General features: G+C 43.3%; 1 protein-coding gene across 1 annotated transcript in view; it reads right to left on the bottom strand.

Moving 5' to 3' along the window:
• Positions 1-4,399, bottom strand: part of C5H10orf67 (chromosome 5 C10orf67 homolog) — a 71,644-nt gene extending 67,245 nt beyond the window's left edge. Inside the window, exons 1-3 of the mRNA XM_072154175.1 lie at positions 4,248-4,399; positions 2,911-3,031; positions 857-1,000 (exon numbers count right to left, since the gene is read on the bottom strand). Coding sequence (XP_072010276.1) covers positions 857-1,000; positions 2,911-3,031; positions 4,248-4,381 — 399 coding nt within the window. The 5' untranslated portion in view covers positions 4,382-4,399. The remainder of the gene's footprint in view (positions 1-856; positions 1,001-2,910; positions 3,032-4,247) is intronic.
• Between the last annotated feature and the right edge of the window lie 13,617 nt (positions 4,400-18,016).

Here is an 18,016-nt window from a genome sequence, read left to right as displayed (position 1 = left end):
CAAATATTTCAGTTCCTTATGAGGATTCAAGATCCCTGCTTGCTGTGATTCTATACTCATTGGGGCACATTTACTAAGGGCCACGCTGCTCACTTTCGTTGGACTGTGCGCCTTTTTCGGGGATTGCAAGGCTGTGACAGGTATTTAACAGGTGTCTGCGCTGGGATTTTGGTGCACGGGATCCTTTTTTTGGCGCTGCTGCGCTGGCTTTCATGCGACAGAAATTGGGGGACGTGCCGTCGGACAATCTGACTGATTCGGACTGAGCGCGGGATTTAACTTTCAAATTGTGTCACAAGCCCAAGCACTTACATGCACCAGGAAGAAGAAGGTGAACTCTGTTGGACCTGAGTGGGGAAGCGACACAAGCAGGATAACGGGCGCACGACCTTAGTGAATCGCGGCATAGCGCATTATAAACAGACAGTGCACTTTCTGTGAACTCCAGCGGCCGGGTAAGTAAATTTGCCCCATTCTTTTATCTTCTGCCTGCCCAGACCACCCAAGGGTCTTCATTAAAACTGTAAAACCCCTTTAAGCAGTCCTATATAGTACGGCTGTGGTCAGCGTTAGGGTGATGTCACACACAGCGTTTTTAGGCCGTTTTTAGTTAGTGCGTTTTCAATGGATCCGTTTTTGAAAACGCATGCGTTGTTGTCTGTTTTTATTTGCGCAAATTCGGAAAACCGGACGAAAACGGATGCGTTTTTTTACGATCTGAACTAAAAACGGCCCAAAGACGGCCTAAAAACGCCATGCGTGACATCACCCTTAGCCCCTCTACCTTAGATCCCTGGCACTGTGTGGATGTGCACTGCAGTAGTAAATCCACCACATACATTAACAAGTGTGTTACCTTTTTGTGAACCATTTCAAGATCCCGCACAGTATCATTCATACGACTGTAGAGTTCCAGGGTTTGAGCCTCAATTTTCTGCTCATATTCGACTTGTAGAAGATTTTTTTCCAAGGCGACCTCTTTTTTCAATGTGTCAAGAGACTAAAGGAAGACAGGACAGAACAGTTGTGAAACAGGAAAAGATGGGGAACAACAAGCGGCAAGCAGAAGGGAGGATCTGACAACACAGGGTTTCCTTGTAGTCTGTAACCATGAAGACATCAAGATTTGCATAGGAGCCGCAGAAACATTGCAGAGATCGCAATAATGCTTCTACAAGCGTCTATGACGCTTGAAGAGGCTGATTTACTCCACCAAAGAAACAGCATGCGTATAAATACGCTTGGTGTGGTTTTCTTGTTGAACAGCAGGATCGCAGAACGCTTGCACCTCTCAGCAGTGCCGACCCCTCCTGCACCATCATATTCTGCAGCACTTTACAAACCATAGGGGACACATACAAATAAAATATTACATTACAGAGTAGAAACATATAAAACAATAGTCTATTAACATTATATACAACTAGGAGTTATATATTCGTATTACTCCTCAAAAATGAGGAGTATTATGACTCTTCTGGGATAAAATGTGAATGTGACCTCTGTATTCATGATAGTTGAGGTAATCGCTATGGTGAAGATAAACTGCAGTCAGCAGGGCAGAGGAGCTAAATATAAAGGATAGTATACAGGCAGTCTCCAGGTTACGTACAAGGTTTGTTCTTTAGTTGAATTTTTATGTAAGTCGGAACTGTATATTTTATAATTGTAACCCCAGACAAAAAATGTTTTGGTCTCTGTGACTACTGGGTTTTAAAAATGTTGGGTTGTCATCAGAACCTGGATTAACAATAAAGCTTCATTACAGACACCTGTGATAACTGTTACAGCTGTTTATTGTAGCCTAAGGCTAAAGTACAGTAATTACCAATATCCAGAGGTCCGTTTGTAACTAGGGGGTCGTCTATAAGTCGGGTGTTCTTAAAGGGGTTGTCCGAGAGTTGTGAAAAAAAACTAAAGGTGACCGGAGGGCGCTGCTTAAAAAAATAAAGATCTACTTATCTTTCGGCGCCCACCGGTGTCCCCATTGCTGTCGCTCCGGTCCGGGCGCCATGTAAACAAACATGGCCGTCGGAGTAGTGCTGGACACAGCTTCCGGTCGGATCCGACAACCATCCGGCCCCCATACACAATGCTGTGAATAGGGACGGATAGACGTGCATGGCCACGGCCGGCCGCTGAATCCAGTGCTGCTCCGGCGGCCATGATCAGAGCGACAGCAGCGCGGGACACCGGAGGGCACCGGAAGGTAAGTAGATCTTTTTTTTTTTTAAGCAGCCCCCTCCGGCCACCTTTATTTTTTTTTCACAACTCTCGGACAACCCCTTTAAGTAGGGGTCCGCCTGTATTCAAATAGATTGAAATAACTAACAGATGTATCTGTTTGCAAATAAAAAACCCGGAAGAGCCGTTTAAAGGACATCAAAATCCATCCTGATAAACCAGGGACATTACTGAAAGATCCAGGCACCGTGACTGTGCTAATCGTCTTATATTTGCTATCCATGGCCTCCATTCTTCTAAAATCAACTTTTGAAAATTATGCTAATGAGCCGGAAGGGCTCTGGGGGTGTTACCAGAGCCCCCTGTGCTGTAGCGTCACAGGTTGTTACACTATATGTGAGAGATTACAACAGGCACAGGTAATGGGTAAGCGCCGTGGAAGCAAGGGAGGGGGAGAAAGTGTAACAGCCTGTGAGGCTACAGCATGGAGGGACTTCGGTAACACCCCCCAGAGCCCTCAATAGCATAATGTTAAGAGTTGTTCTTGGAAAGAAGGAGGTCATGAAGAAGATTATCACAGTCACGGTGCCTGTAAGTGTCCCTGGTTTATCATGATGGATTTTGATGGTAGATTTCCTCTAATTTACAACACGTATAGGGTTACGTCATGGAGTTTTCTAGTACAATACATTTGTATATTCTTGCAACTTTTTCTGACAATCTGACCTGTGTAAGAGACTGTATGATGCTGGTCAGCTCCTTTATCTCCACCACCTCGCTGACCTCGGTCTGTGTGGAATGATCTGATTCGTAGAGGCCGACCCTGAGCTGATTGGAGATGGTCTGTCTGTAATACAATACAAAGATGTTACCAGAGCTGAGGGGGCACTCAGGGGTAAGTCACAAAATGTGGATTTTTAATAGGGATTACGCAGTTTGTAAAAAAAAATTTTTATAAAAAAACATTTTCTATGATGAATGTCTCGCTAAATTCCCATGTAACAGGCATATTTTGCATTCTCTCCATTGTTAATTTGTGGCAAAAATTTCAATGGATCCATAAAAGCAATGGGAGGCCAGGGTAGGAGGGGAATAAAAAAAATCAAATATCATATAATTCCAGTTCTGACAGCGCAGCCCCCCATTGACTATACAGAATATTATTATATTTCCCTGCTGGGGTTGAGCCTAGAAAACCTCCTTAAAGGAATCTACCATCAAAGTCTTTAAGAATGATGCTTGACAAAGGGGGAGGATCCCCCGAATTGTAGTGGGGGTGGGTACGCGCCGCTCTCTTCTACTAAGGTGATGTTTTCTGCTGATTGGAGTGTTCGACCTGCAGTTTTTTAAGAAAGTCAGACTATTTGTACTTCGGTTTCAGATTTCACGGACAGGCCAAAGTGCTGGGGAAGGAACACCGAGTATCAAGGTGATATGTGATACCTGGAGTCCCTTCTTCCCCATGTGTACTATATTCATGATTACAGCATGGACTCCCTTTATCATATATCACTATGATGCTTGTAGTCCCGTCCTCTGCACTGTGCTTGGTCTGTGCTATCCGCATGGACAATGTTCATGAGGCATGTACCCCAGAAATGTGACGACGGCCTTGGTTCTCACAACTAATTAAAAAATTCTGATCCCAGAAAACCCCATTAACCCCATATCCCCTGCACGGGGAGCCAATATCTTAGTAGGAAGATCCCTTTAAGAGCGTCTCTGTACGTGCAGACTCCAGTTGTCCATGTTATTTGTATGTTTCCTATTACACGGCAGCTCCCTGAGGATCCCCTGTCATTCTCAGGGTGTCCATGCATCACAGAGGCGCTACAGTCTTATCACTTCTATGAATGACACCCTAAAAAATTGTCTCAGACTTGCTCCATACTCTGCACAGTAGTAGCACAGGTGTTACCCATCATCAGGGGAGCCGTATCCTAGCAACAGGGGGGACTCCTCTGTCCCAAAATATTGCCCCAGGTGCACGCTGGGAGTTGTAGTTTAGTACAGCATCACGTGACGGCATTTACACTCCTGAAGCTGTTTGTGGCCTCCATTACCTGAACTCGATCTCTCGGACATAAGCCTGCACGGCCAGGTCATCGTATTCGGGCAAAGCCGATATTTCCGAGCTCCCCCTGTTCTCCATGTTGACATAGTCAGTCGGAGGAGCGTGACCAGCGTCTGTATCCATAACAACACGCGGAGAAAGCGTCACTTCCGGTTTGGTCAGATTGGTCCGCCGCCATCTTTGAAGTGGGCAGAGGTTCTTGTGTTTTCATTAATGTTTGGAATAAAACGTCACCGAGTAATATATGGCTTCAAGCCTGTCACTAATACGTCAAGTCTGAATGACAGTCACTATGGCCACTAAACTTTTAATATATGTATATATATTTATATAGAGAGAGATCCAAATCCCATAATTGACTTGGCAAACTCATTTTTAAGGCAATTTACCACCAGGATGAAGGATTGTAAACCAAGCACACTGACATACTGGTGTGTGCCCCGTCTGGCAGGATCTGCTTCTTTTAGCATCTTATGTCCTGTTTTTTTTTTTATGCTTTTAAAATTATGCAAATGAACCTGATGGGCTCCAGACCCTATTGGTGTTAATGGAGCCTGGAGCCCCTTTGGCTCATTTGCATAATTAAAAATCTTTTTTCTTAAAACCAAGGGCATTGGAAGCTTAAAGAAGAGGAGATCCTGCTACAAGGGGCACACACCAGTATGTCAGTGTGCTTGGTTTGCAATCCCTTCATCCTGGTGGTAGATTTCCTTTAAGGGAACCTGTCACCTGATTTGGAACAATGCCTCTCGAATTTTTGCGATGGCTAAAATAAACCACAAAGCAAAAAATTTTCAATTCACAAATTCTCACCTTCCCCCCATCCGAACCCCACCAAAAAGAGGAATAATGCCTCCCTTAACGCCCCCATACTATGTAATGCCTCCTTTTCTGTACCCCCTCCCTTTATGCTGCCTAATCCATAGAGCGAGAAGTCTATTGCCACCTTCTCTGCTGTAACTTTAACCCCTTCCCGCTGATGCCCTTTTTCGTTTTTGCGTTTCTACTTTTTGCTCCCTTCCTTCAAAAATCCACAACTTTTTTATTTTTCTGTGTACAGAGCTTTGTTAGGTTTGATTTTGTGGCTAATAAATTGAATTTCCTATCGGTGGTATTTAATTTTCTATGCCGTGTACTGGGAAGTAGGAAAAAAAATTCCAAATGCTGTTAGATCCAAGCGACACCTCGACTTTATTCCCGGTGCGATTACGGGATTGAAAAATTTTAGGAAGTTTTAGTAGATTTTTTAAAAATGAAAACGTTTTGTGTGTAAAAAAATGTCTTCCTTTTGCCATATTCTGATGCTAAGAATTTTTTCCCACTTTGGCGCAGGTGTTATATTATTGCAGGACAAGCTGACACTCTCATTCCTATAATTTTTTGGACTATACAACCTTTTGATCACTTTTTATTTCAATTTTTTTGAGTTGCAAAATGGCAATAAAGAGGCGATTTGGGCATTTCCTATTTTCTGTTACGGGGTTCACCACTGGGAATAACTGTAGATCAGGACTTTTGGAACGCAGCAATCCCTGACATGTTTATGATTTTTTTGTTTATTTTTATATCAGCTCTAGTGAAAGGGGGGTGATTTAAACTTAGGTTTTTAATTTTTTTTTTATCTTTTACTTTTTTAAACTTCTTTCTACTGTATATATAGGTAAAGATATAAATATGTTTGGAAAGATTAAAGGAAAGCTACCACTTGTAGTGGCAGGTTTCTGATGGAAATACCGGGCACCAGCTCAGGGTGAGCTGGTGCCGGAGCTTATTTTAGTTAGTGTTTTAAACCGCGGTATCGCAGTTTAAAACACTTTTTAAACTTTATAGCCGGCGCAGGCAGGTACACGCACGGTAAGCGGCTACATAGGAAGTGAATGAGAGCCGTGTGCACGGTAAGCGCCGAGCGCGTACCTGCCTGCGCCGGCTATAACATTTAAAAAGTGTTTTAAACCGCGATAACGCGGTTTAAAACACTAACTAAAATAAGCTCCGGCACCAGCTCACCCTGAGCTGGTGCCCGGTATTTCCATCGGAAACCTGCCACTACAAGTGGTAGGTTTCCTTTAAAGTCTCTTCATTAAAACAATGCTGTAAAGTCTAAGATATAGGCATCTAAATTAATGTTCCCCTTCAAACCTCTGGGGCTCATTTACTAAGGGTTGTGCTGCACTTTTGTTGGGCTTTGCGCCTTTTTATGGGATTACACGGAATTGGACAGGTATTTAACAAGTGTCTTTGCTGGGATTTTGACGCACCCAATCCTTTTTGTGGCACAACTGCGCTGGTTTCCATGCGACACAAACCGGGGGTTGTGCCGTCAGACAATCCGACTGATTCAGACTGAGCGCGGGATTTAACATTCAAATTGTGTCGCAAGACAATGCACTTACATGCACCAATAAAAAGATGGTGAACTCCGGCGGACCTGAGCGGGGAAGCGACACATGCAGGATATCGGGCGCATGATCTTAGTGAATCGCGGCACAGAGCATTATCTTCAGACAATTTACTTTCTGTGAACTCCTCCGGACGGGTAAGTGAATGGGGCTCATTTACTTACCCGGTCCATTCGCGATCACGCGGCGCCTTGTCCGACGTGGATTCGCATCCTGACGGGATTCACTAAGGTTGTGCACCCGATATCCACCAGGTGTCCCTGCTGCGCCGAGGTCCACCGAGTTCACCATCTTCTTCCTGGTGCTTGTAAGTGCGTGTCAAGCGGCACAATTTTTTTTTTAAATACCGCGTTTTTTCCGAATCCGTTGGGTTTTCCGGCGGTCACGCCCCCTGATTTCCGTCGCATGCAAGCCGGCGCTGATGCTCCACAATCCGATCGCGTGCGCCAAAATCCCGGGGCAATTAGGCGCAAATCGGAGATCGGCGGCAAACCCGCCGAAAGTGCAGCGTTCGGACCCTTAGTAAATGAGCCCCAATGTGTCCTCTGAGTCTGGCTCACCTCAGGTAAAATATGCCCTTTCTCTGCTCATTTTTACATGACTTTGGAGGGGATTTTTTTTATGGGTGAGATTTTACATAACGGAGGGAATTCTAGAGTGGACATTTTATACCTGAGGGGGCTGAAGGGTAAAAGTATGTGACAGGTTCCCTTATGTCTACATGACATACGTAGTCAACCCTTTTATGAAATATCAACCCTACAAAGCAGCATAAAGTATAAAACTGAAAAGTCAAGCTTCTCTAAAAACCCCATATGAGATGTCCCCATCCTGGCACTGGCATTTCTTTTTATGAATCAGATCCCACAAGCTGTATGATCTCTAAATAGAAAATGTCAGACTGGTCTGACAGGCATAGCAAGCATTCTGGAAGTCTTACAGGTCAAACGCCTGCTGGGAATGAGCGCATAGCCGAGTAGTCACTTCTAGTTTACGGCAATGACGGTTTTAAATAACTGATGGAGAATGTCATTGGATCTATATTTGTGTTATTATGTAAGGTTCTGACGCAGCCGTACTATGAATTGTTGTTGTATAGTCCTATTTTATGCCCTTGTAGTAAAATTAGTAGGGTGAGGCTACCAGGGTCCTTAAAGGGAGCCTGTCAGGATGATTTAACCATCAAAATTCATACCACTGTATTGTTTCCTGAATACGTGCCCCTCTCTGCTTGCTGGCTCCTAGGGCACGTATGCGTCCATGCCCGCTCTCGAGGATTTAAAGGGCAAGCACACCGCTGATTGGTGCTAGTCCTTCCCAGAATCCTTTATTACCCCACCTCTCCCTGCTCACCCCGCCGGATCTTCGTGCCTTGTACCTTAGAGAAAGCTTGTCTCATGCCCTGCGCTGTAATTGTGATTTCTTGTTGTGACCTCGGTTCTGTTCCTGACCTCGCTCCTCTGCTGCCTGCCCTGACCCTTGCTATGTCCCCGACTCTGATCCTGTGCTGCCCGCCCTGACCTTCTGCATGTTCCCGACTACGATTCTGCTCAACGTCTCTGTACCTCACCTTGGCTGCCACCGTAGACAAAGTCGCACCTGTGCAAAGACCTGGTGGTACCACGTGGCAGCAAGAGCAACCCGCTTTGCGGTGGGCTCTGGTGAAAACCAGGTACCACTTAGATACCGGTCCCAGGTGTCGGCGTATGTCATTGTCCGCGATAGTTCAGTGGGTCCACTACCCCTGATGCCTGACACATATGTTGCCGAGTTTTACGGGTTATTATATGGGTCCATAGGGGAGTTGGCCATTGGAAGGGGGCATTATACTATGGAAATATATAAAAGGAAATATATTATTAAATCTATCTATTAAGGTAGATCTGATGGTAGGTTGCTGGTAAGATGCTATTTTTTACTAAAATACTCTCTAAACTAAGCTACACTTTATCTAGCTAATATGTTAATTATCAGCAGAGAATACTGGGACGTGGAGTAGCCTATCCAGGCATTGGAAGCAAAAGGCTACACCACGCCCCAGTAGCCTCTGTTGATCATTAGCATATTATCTACATAAAGTGTAGTTTAGAAAGTATTTTGGTTTTCGGTTAAAATAGATTAGGGGTTAACACCTTACAAGCTACACAGCTCCTGATGTACTTGTGGTTTAGTGCCCAACATGGGACCTAAAGTACTTTTATACTTACCTTTGCTCCCGAGCTCCATTTGGTTACGGTTTTAGCATTGTCTCAACATGCTCTTAGAGATCTGGAGTCACAGAGTTTTATCTCATTCCTTGTACTGTAGCTACTTGAATTCTCTCACCTTTTTTTTTCCCAGTGCAAAAATTTTAATAAGGGTCAGCGCGCGAACTTTCGTCGGACTTTCCAATGGATTCGGGTTTTGCATGGCTTTGACAGGCATTTAACAGGTGGCCTGGAATTGTGTCACATGCGATAGGATTTTGGCGCAGCTTTCATGCAACAGAAATCGGGTGGCGGGCAGTTGGAAGATCCGACTGATTTGGACTGAGCACGGGATTTAACTTTCAAATTGTGTCGCAAGACAATGCACTTACCTGCACCAGGAAGAAGATGGTGAACTCTGGCGGACCTGAGCGGGGAAGCGACACATGCAGGATATCAGGCGCACAATTTTAGTCAGCAATACACTTTTGGGGGACTCCGTGGACCTGGTAAGTAAATGTGCCCAATTGTGTTTAATGTGCATAAGCAAATTGCACCAAGACTTCTGCTAGATAAACACGTTACCCAAAGCAAGTGCAGGCCACAGGCCCAGAGCAATTAATGCCACGTTAAATGTCAACAATATTTCAAGTGATTTGAGTTTTCCGAACATGTGCACCGTACAGACCATCTGCGATAAAGCGCAATAACATGAGTCTCAGAGAGAGGAGCAAGGCTCAAAGACTCCCCAGACGGATCCAAGTCACTCGCCCGGTTTTTGGGGTTTGCACAGCTGTTGTATCTCCCCTACCACCACCTCACTACATGATTTCGACTTAATTAATATGAAACAAAGTATGAATGCAGAATGCAGATAATTAATCTCCTCAGCGCCAGAGGACCCTTAATCTTATTATACTGCAGACAGCCTTCTGGTGAGGTCTGGCTCGGGAACAAAGGGTTAATGCCTTGAAAAACACAGAGAGCTATTTTTGTTGTGAGCCTCCATAATCTTTTAATGACAGACACATTGTAGCCGAATTTAGCAGCTCCGGGTATGATTATGTGGATATCAAGGCGAAATGGTTGGTGGAAGAAACAACTGTGCCGCCATCTGCGTTTGGTTACGTTTCTATCCCGTTGTGTTGCCAAAAGTCTTGGGGGTCATTCCGAAGAATATCAAGTTCCCCTTTGTCCCCCTTGTTTATACTACATACCTTGCAGGTGGGGAGTACAGGTCTGTAGCATCATGCTTGGCTGACAGTAAATTGTTTTTTTTAGACAATTTAAAAGAGCTGAATTTTATTTTTCTGCAAATTAATTTTTAGATTTATTTTGTACTCTTTGCTGTTGAGGTGAGCATAGACATAACGCGGGGAATTTATCATATGCCGGCCCACAATAAAGGCCACGCCCCCTGTTTCCGATCCCACATCCTGTGCAATGATTTGTGATAATTTCAGTGCTTCTACGTCAGACAACTGAGAAATCTCCCCCAACATGTTAGGTAAAAGCTTCGCCAAGTAGAAGGACAAGCCACCCGGGGGTTTAACATTGCCAGGAGCAAAGCTATAATTTCACCTGAGTGAAGTTGGTCCCCTCCACCGTGTTCAAATCTAACAAAATTGGTGTCAAACGTTGCTGCTGGTTTGTGCAGCAAACATTTTCGTTTGTGCCGCTATTGTTTTTAAGGTATGTTTAGGCGTTTAGGATGAACTGCTTAAAAAAAAACTATTTGTTCACTAGAGGGAGCTAGCACACACATTGTACATTGGAAGGAATGAACTGTGATGATCACTGTTAGGGGTGGGGGGGGGACTTCCTGACCTTTTGACCTTTACAATTTTGTTAATATCTTCAAAGCAAATGCAGCACAAACAAAAATTTGAGCAGCACAAACGTAGAAGAATTTATTGGCACCAGTTTTGTTTGATTTGGGTAATGTGGGGGGGGGGGCTGGTTGACCTCTGGAAACTTTTTTTAATATCTTAAAAACAATAGCGACACACACAAACATTTCTGCTGCACAACCCAGCACAAATGTAGCACACCAATTTTGTTAGATTTGAATAAGATGGGGGGGCCAACTTCACTCAGGTTATAATTTCCACCGTGGCAATTACATAAATATACACGGTGCAGATTTTTCTGTTGATTTTTCTTCATTTAATCCCCTGCTGCACTGAAAAAAATCATAAAAAATCTACAACATATTTGCAAGTAGAAGAAATTGGTAAACTTGTACCCACTATTCAGGTAGTAAGATTCACATTGAAAGGGTATTTCCACGTGGTGGTCCGTCACCAGGGTATTCCATGATACTCTCATTGGTGAATGTTCAACTGAACATGTTATCAATGTGCAAGAAAGACAGTAAGACGTGCGCTCCACCGCGTACATGACAGCACAGAGAATCCAAACCCTTTGCACTTTGGTTGTATATTGTGACTTAATAATAATAATAATAATAATAATCTTTATTTATATAGAGCCATCAAATTACGTAGCGCTTTACAAATCTACTTTCAGTTTTTGTGTAAAGTTTGTTTTTATTCTTTTCAGTTTCCCTCAAATGAGCGCAGTAGAGAAGGTTATAGCTGTCTTTTTCACCACAATCAATAGCATGGAACAGATACCAGGAGAGAAGTAGGAGACATGAAAGGGGCCATAGGAGGGCAACAACTCAGCAGCAAGACCTCTGCCTCCTCTTTTGTGCTAGGAGGAACAGTACCAGAGCCCTGGAAAATTATCTCCAGCAGCCACTTCTATCCATGTGTCTACCCAAACTGTCAGAAACAGACTACATTAGGGTCCTATGGGGGCCCGATGTCCACAAGTCAGTGTTGTGCTTACAGCCCAACACCGGGATATTGGAAGATTCAACATTGTCTGTGACAGAGTCTGGAGATGCTGTGGAAAACTTTCTGTTGCCTGCAGCATCATCCGGCAGGACCGGTTTGGCAGTGGGCCAGTAATGACATGTGCTAGCCAGATCCTCAGACCCAGTGTGGCACCATAAGCTGGGTTCCTTCTTATGCACGACAATGCATGGCCCTATGTGGCTGCAGCTTCTGCATGATGAAGGCAGTGATGCTATGGACTGACCTGTCCATTCCTGGAGCTGAATCCATATAACCACACGTGGGGCATCAGGTCTCATTGCACCACAGACTGTCCAGGAGATGACTGATTCTTTAATCTAGGAGGAGATCCCTCAGGAGAACATCCATCGTCTCATCCGGAGCATGCCGAGGCGTTGTAGAGAGATCAAACAGGCACTGGAGACCACAAACACTACTGAGCCTTATGCGGAGCATGCCCAGGGGTTGTAGGGAGGTCATACAGGCATGTGGAGTAGAATTGCAGTATCTGCTATATTTTAAAATAGTGACTCACAAACATTTATGAAAGCTCAATTAAAAATTCAAATAAAATATGTTTAACATAAAAACTTGGTCATTTTTCATAAAAATGAGAATAAAAAAGTGGTGATAAGTGCAGATGTACAGTCACCTGCATGGGGGCATACTATCCAGCATGCAGGCGGTTAATCTATTATTTAAAATCCACTGTATTGAAAACATTTAAAACATATTGGGACGTCACTATAGCATGAGATCTGACATGTTTTGGACCGCTTGGGTCCTTAATTGTAACCTTAAATAGTGACTAAGGACCCAAGTGGTCCGAAACGCTATGCCAGATACCGGTCACCTGGGGAAAAGTGGTGATTCAGACATTTGGAAGTTATAAAGCGCCACAGAATGTGATGACGCTATTTATAAATATACATTATTATTATGTTATTTTTCATTAAAGGGGTATTCTCCTTTCCACAAATTATTGTTATTGTTTGCATGATGAAAAATGATACATTTTTCCAATATACTTTCTGTATCAATTCCTCACAGTTTTTTAGATCTCTGCTTGCTGTCATTCTATAGGAAGCTTCTGTGTTTACTTCCAGTGGACAGAAATCTGACCACAGGTGCACGGCTCGTTAGTATCACAGAGTAATCAGAGCTGTGTGTTATAACGAGCCGTGCTCCTGTGTGACCATGGTCAGATTTCTATCCACTGGAAATAAACGCAGAAGCTTCCTATAGAATAGCAAGCAGAGATCTAGAAAACTGGGAGGAATTGATACAGAAAGTACACTGGAAAATTGCATAAATTTTAATTATACAAACAATATAAACTATTTGGTGACATAGGAATACCCTTTTAAGGGGTTCGCCCCTTGAATAATAATTTTTATGTTTTTAATAGACCAGATTTTTGGAATGTGGGGATACCGAACATGTTTATGTTTGTTAATTTATGGGGGTTTTTTTGCGTTCTAGGCAAAGGAGGGTGATTTAAAATGATAGGTTTGGAAATTTTTATTAAACTTTTGTTATTTCTTTACTATTTTTTAGGCCCCCAGGGTTCTTTAACCCTAGGTGGGTCTGATCACAGGTTTTCAAGTGAGTTCATAATGCAGCTAATGTACTTTTCCATCATGGGTCGTTTCAGGATTAAACACTACAACATGTCCCATAAAAAGCAAGTGCAGAATAATCTCCGGGATCCTTGTTCCTTGAGTTAAAGGAAATCTACCATCAAAATCCATCATGATAAACCAGGAAGACGTGACTGTGGTAATCTTCTTATACTGTATTTGTTATCCATAGCCTACTTCCTTCTAAAATCAACTTTTACAATTATGCTAATTGATTAAGCTTACATTGTAACAAAATGAAGACCAGATTAGTAAACCCACCCCTTATATGTCTGGAAAGACAGAACTGGTAAACCTTGCCAGAAACATGTGAAATTGTTTCCCTCCATTTCCCATGATCCCTATAATCTAGGTGTAAAAGACACTGGCGCATACTTTCCATGAGTGCGGGTAATGAGAGCAGACGGACAGACGGGATGTTCCGAGCTCAGCATGAATAGGAATGAATGCTCTGAACATTGTGTACACAGAACAAGCAGCTGATTCCATATTACAATAACAACCAGGTTATGTTTTTGGGGGGTGTCAAATTTTCAGCGATGAGACCTTTACAGAGGAAACAAGGGATTTTATCCTATTTAACAAACATTACACTTCTGACTTCGAAAGCTTAAAATGGGTGGTACCGTAACTACTTTCTAAGGCTTGTCTTACACACCTGATTAAAGAGGACTCTGGTCTACGTCCAGCACTTGGGGCAGCCTCCAAATCCAAAGATCAGAGCAGCCATGGCCACCTCACCCCAACTCCCCACGATGCATCGAAAAAGTTCTTTCTCCAAAGCAAACATGAAAGGAAAGTCTGGAAAACTTATTAAATGCCCTACACATTTTTTCTTTTCTTGTGGTGTAATTCAGGAGATGGTAGTTATCCTTTAATACCATCATCCTTTGTGGTTATTAATCATCATCTCAGGAGATTATGGCGGCTCCTCGCTGCAGCGCCACAGAAGTATCGCCAAATAGTCATTTAGAGCAAATATCATCCACAGACAAGTCCTGCTCTACAAACAGTTTTATGATGAAACTCTAGTAACTGGAGTACACCGAGTACTGGTTGTTTAGGTAGGGGAGGGTTTAATGCCAGAAAATCTCAGAGCACAGATTCTGCTAATTTCTTTCAATAACTGTTGTTCAGTGTGTTATAGAGCAGGAGCAGATGAGATTAGCTCAGTCCCTCCTGCTCTATAGCATGCTGCCTGCAGATAGGATACTATGTAAAATCTGCTCAGTCCCTCCTGCTCTATAACATGCTGCCTGCAGATAGGACACTATGTAAAATCTGCTCAGCCCCTCCTGCTCTATAACATGCTGCCTGCAGATAGGATACTATGTACAATCTGCTCAGCCCCTCCTGCTCTATTACATGCTACCTTCAGATAGAACACTGGGGGTCATTTATTAAGGGCCCGATTCGCGTTTTCCCGACGTGTTACCCGAATATTTCCGTTTTGCGCCGCTTGTACTTAAATTGCCCCGGGATTTTGGCGCACGCGATCGGATTGTGGCGCATCGGCGCTGGCATGCGCGCGACGGAAATCGGGGGGCGTGGCCGAACGAAAACCCGACGTATTCGGAAAAACCGCCGCATTTAAAAACCGAAAATGTGTCGCATAAGGACCGCTTACCTTCACCTGGTCCAGCTCGGTGCATTCCGGCGCGATGAGTTTACTTTCAGCGCAGCAGCGCCACCTGGTGGACGGCGGAAGAACTACCTTATTAAATCCCGGCCGGACCCGAATCCAGAGCGGAGAAGCCGCCGCTGGAACGCGAATGGACCGGGTAAGTAAATTTGCCCCACTATGTACAAACTGCTCAGCTCCCCCTGCTCTATAACATGCTGCCTGCAGATAGGACACTATGTAAAATCTGCTCAGCTCCTCCTGCTCTATTACATGCTGCCTGCAAATAGGACACTATGTACAACCTATAGGACATTACGTAGGATTTGCTTAGCCAGTGTGTCAGATTATTGAATAATGGCGCACAGTCTTCAATAATCTGGCACATGTTGCACTGCTCAGGAAATGTATACCTTTTTTTGGTGCACTTTTAACAGAGCGTGCAACACAATTCTTTCGAGGCTATTAGAGATAACCAGTAAAATTACTATATACTGCAATAGAGTAGTATTGCAGTATATAGTAAGAGTAATCAGACCCTGTACGGTTAAAGTACTCTAGAGGACCTGAAATAATAGTAAAAAAAAAAAAATGTAAAAATGAAAAGTAAAAGTTTAAATCAACCCCCTTTCCCCAGAACACATAGAAAAATGAACACTGTGCTACGTCCCAAAATGGCTGTTCTGTCAAAATTTGACAGATAAACAGTTCTTTAATTCTCCCCTTTAAGGGTTGTGTTAGTTCTAGGGATTTTCTCATTGCAAGGACTATACATAAGTCTGGGTCTAATGAAACCTCGATTAAATCAATATCTACTAGACTTTGGTTTATGTGTGAAGTTTTTGTTCTGCACGTAGAAACCTCCTGGTGTCTGTGATAACCATGGTTTGTTCATATGGATCAGCGCTAATTCCATTGTTCTTGCTGCCAGGGCTAGCGCCATTAAGCATGCAAGATTTATACCGGCTTTCCTGACAAACAGTGTCTCCGAGTGTAAAGAGCTCAAATATTTGAGTTAGTTATCTATGTCCCACATAGATGTATATTTGGGAACTATTGGTCTAGGTGCTACAACTCCCCTTATTAATCTCAATGCAATCTAATGCATTCCATAAACCGAACAATCCTTGTACCCATGATTCAGTCTGCCATGTTTGAAACTTCTGAATAATGGATCGGTATCTAGAACGAGTTTTTGGTCTCATGGACCAGTTTAGTAAATCGTTCGTCTGTTCAGTTAGTTCTGGGTATCTGAACAGCTTATCAATGCTGCAATCCACCTTAATTACGGAAGTTGTTGTAATAGGTCCAGCGGCCCTTGCATGCAGTTCACTGTATTCAACAACTGGCTTTTTGTGAATCTGCATTTTGTGTAATTTGGGATACCATGGTTTGGACTGCCAAAGTGGATTGACCAGGACTAATAGAGAAATTTCTCTCCTCCTGAATTTTCTGTAATGTGTGTGGAATTAAATTCGGGGGAGGAAAGGCATATAGGCCCTGGAGACCCTGCCACCAAAAAGATAGCGCATCCGCTTTCCATGCCCTGGGGGATCGCGTTCTTGCTGCAAACACTAGTATTTGCTGTGGTTTCCGAAGCAAACAGATCTGTCTCTGACCCAACTGATGAGTTATTTTCAAGAAACTGTGTGTAGTGAGTCCTATTGTTGATAGCGATAGTTTTTGTCTGGACATAGCGTCTGCAATCTCATTTGATTGTCCTGGAACATATTGGGCTATAAAGTCTATGTTCTAGACTTAATCTAGGGCCTCCAAGCATAGCTGCCTGGCCGGTGTTCCCCTTATTTTGTTGACGTACGCCATTGCTGTTTTGTTATCCATCTTTAGTGCAATAGTCTGATGGGGACTTGTGTTTTTTAGCATATGAAGACACGCTAGTCTTGAGATATTGTGTGAAGAGTCTTTTAGGTCTATTTTTACTAGAAACACTTATTTTTCTAATAAAAGCCTTAAGTCTATTAAACCTTCCATTCTAAACTTTTTCCATTTCAAAAATCTGTTCAGTGGTTTTACATTCAGTACTGGTCTTAGAGAGCCATCTGACTTTGCCACTGGAAACATGTGGCTTATCCAACCGTTCCGATCTACAACTGCTTTTGAATTTTTTTGCGCTTTTAATGCTAAATCCAGCACCATATAAAGTGTATGTACACAAATGCCAGAAGCCTCACAAACAAAATGGAGGAACTGGAACTCTTGATGTTGGAACGGAAATATGATATAGTGGGTATCAGCGAGACATGGCTGGACAGTAGCTATGACTGGGCTGTTACTATAGATGGTTATAGTCTTTTTAGAAAGGATCGTATAAATAAAAAAGGGGGAGGGGTTTGTTTTTATGTGAATTCTTGCCTCAAGCCCGTCCTGCGAGATGACATCAGTAACGCAAATGTGGAGTCCCTATGGGTGGAGATAAGAGGAGGGAAAAATAAAAATAAAATATTACTAGGGGTTTGTTATAAGGCTCCAAATATAATGGAGGCAGCAGAGGAAATGCTGATAAGTGAAATGGATGCGGCTTCAAAGCATGGTGAAGTACTTATCATGGGGGACTTCAATTACCCAGATATTGACTGGGGGGCAGAAACCTGCAGGTCCTTCAAAGGTAGCAGGTTCTTGTCAACAACAAAAGACAATTACCTGTCGCAACTAGTCCTGGAGCCAACAAGAGGGGGGGCACTGCTGGACCTTATCCTTACCAACAGACCTGATAGGGTATCAAAACTACAGGTTGGGGGGAACCTGGGGAATAGTGATCATAATATCATTGATTTTGTATTACGCTTTACTAAGAGCGTTAGTGAAGGGGCAACCAACACTCTAAACTTCAGGAGGGCAAATTTTCAGCAACTAAGGGAAGACCTTAAAGGCATAGACTGGGATAATGCTCTCAAGGACAAAAGCCCCCCCCAAAAATGGGACTTTTTCTCATATATTCTGAAAAAGTCCTGTGAGAAACACATACCTTATGGGAAAAAGCATAAAAGGAACAAGAAAAACCCTATGTGGCTAACTAGTCTTGTAAGGAAA

Source organism: Engystomops pustulosus, chromosome 5 (assembly GCF_040894005.1).
Source record: "Engystomops pustulosus chromosome 5, aEngPut4.maternal, whole genome shotgun sequence".
Lineage (NCBI taxonomy): Eukaryota > Metazoa > Chordata > Amphibia > Anura > Leptodactylidae > Engystomops > Engystomops pustulosus.
This window is presented reverse-complemented; position numbering and strand designations above follow the sequence as displayed.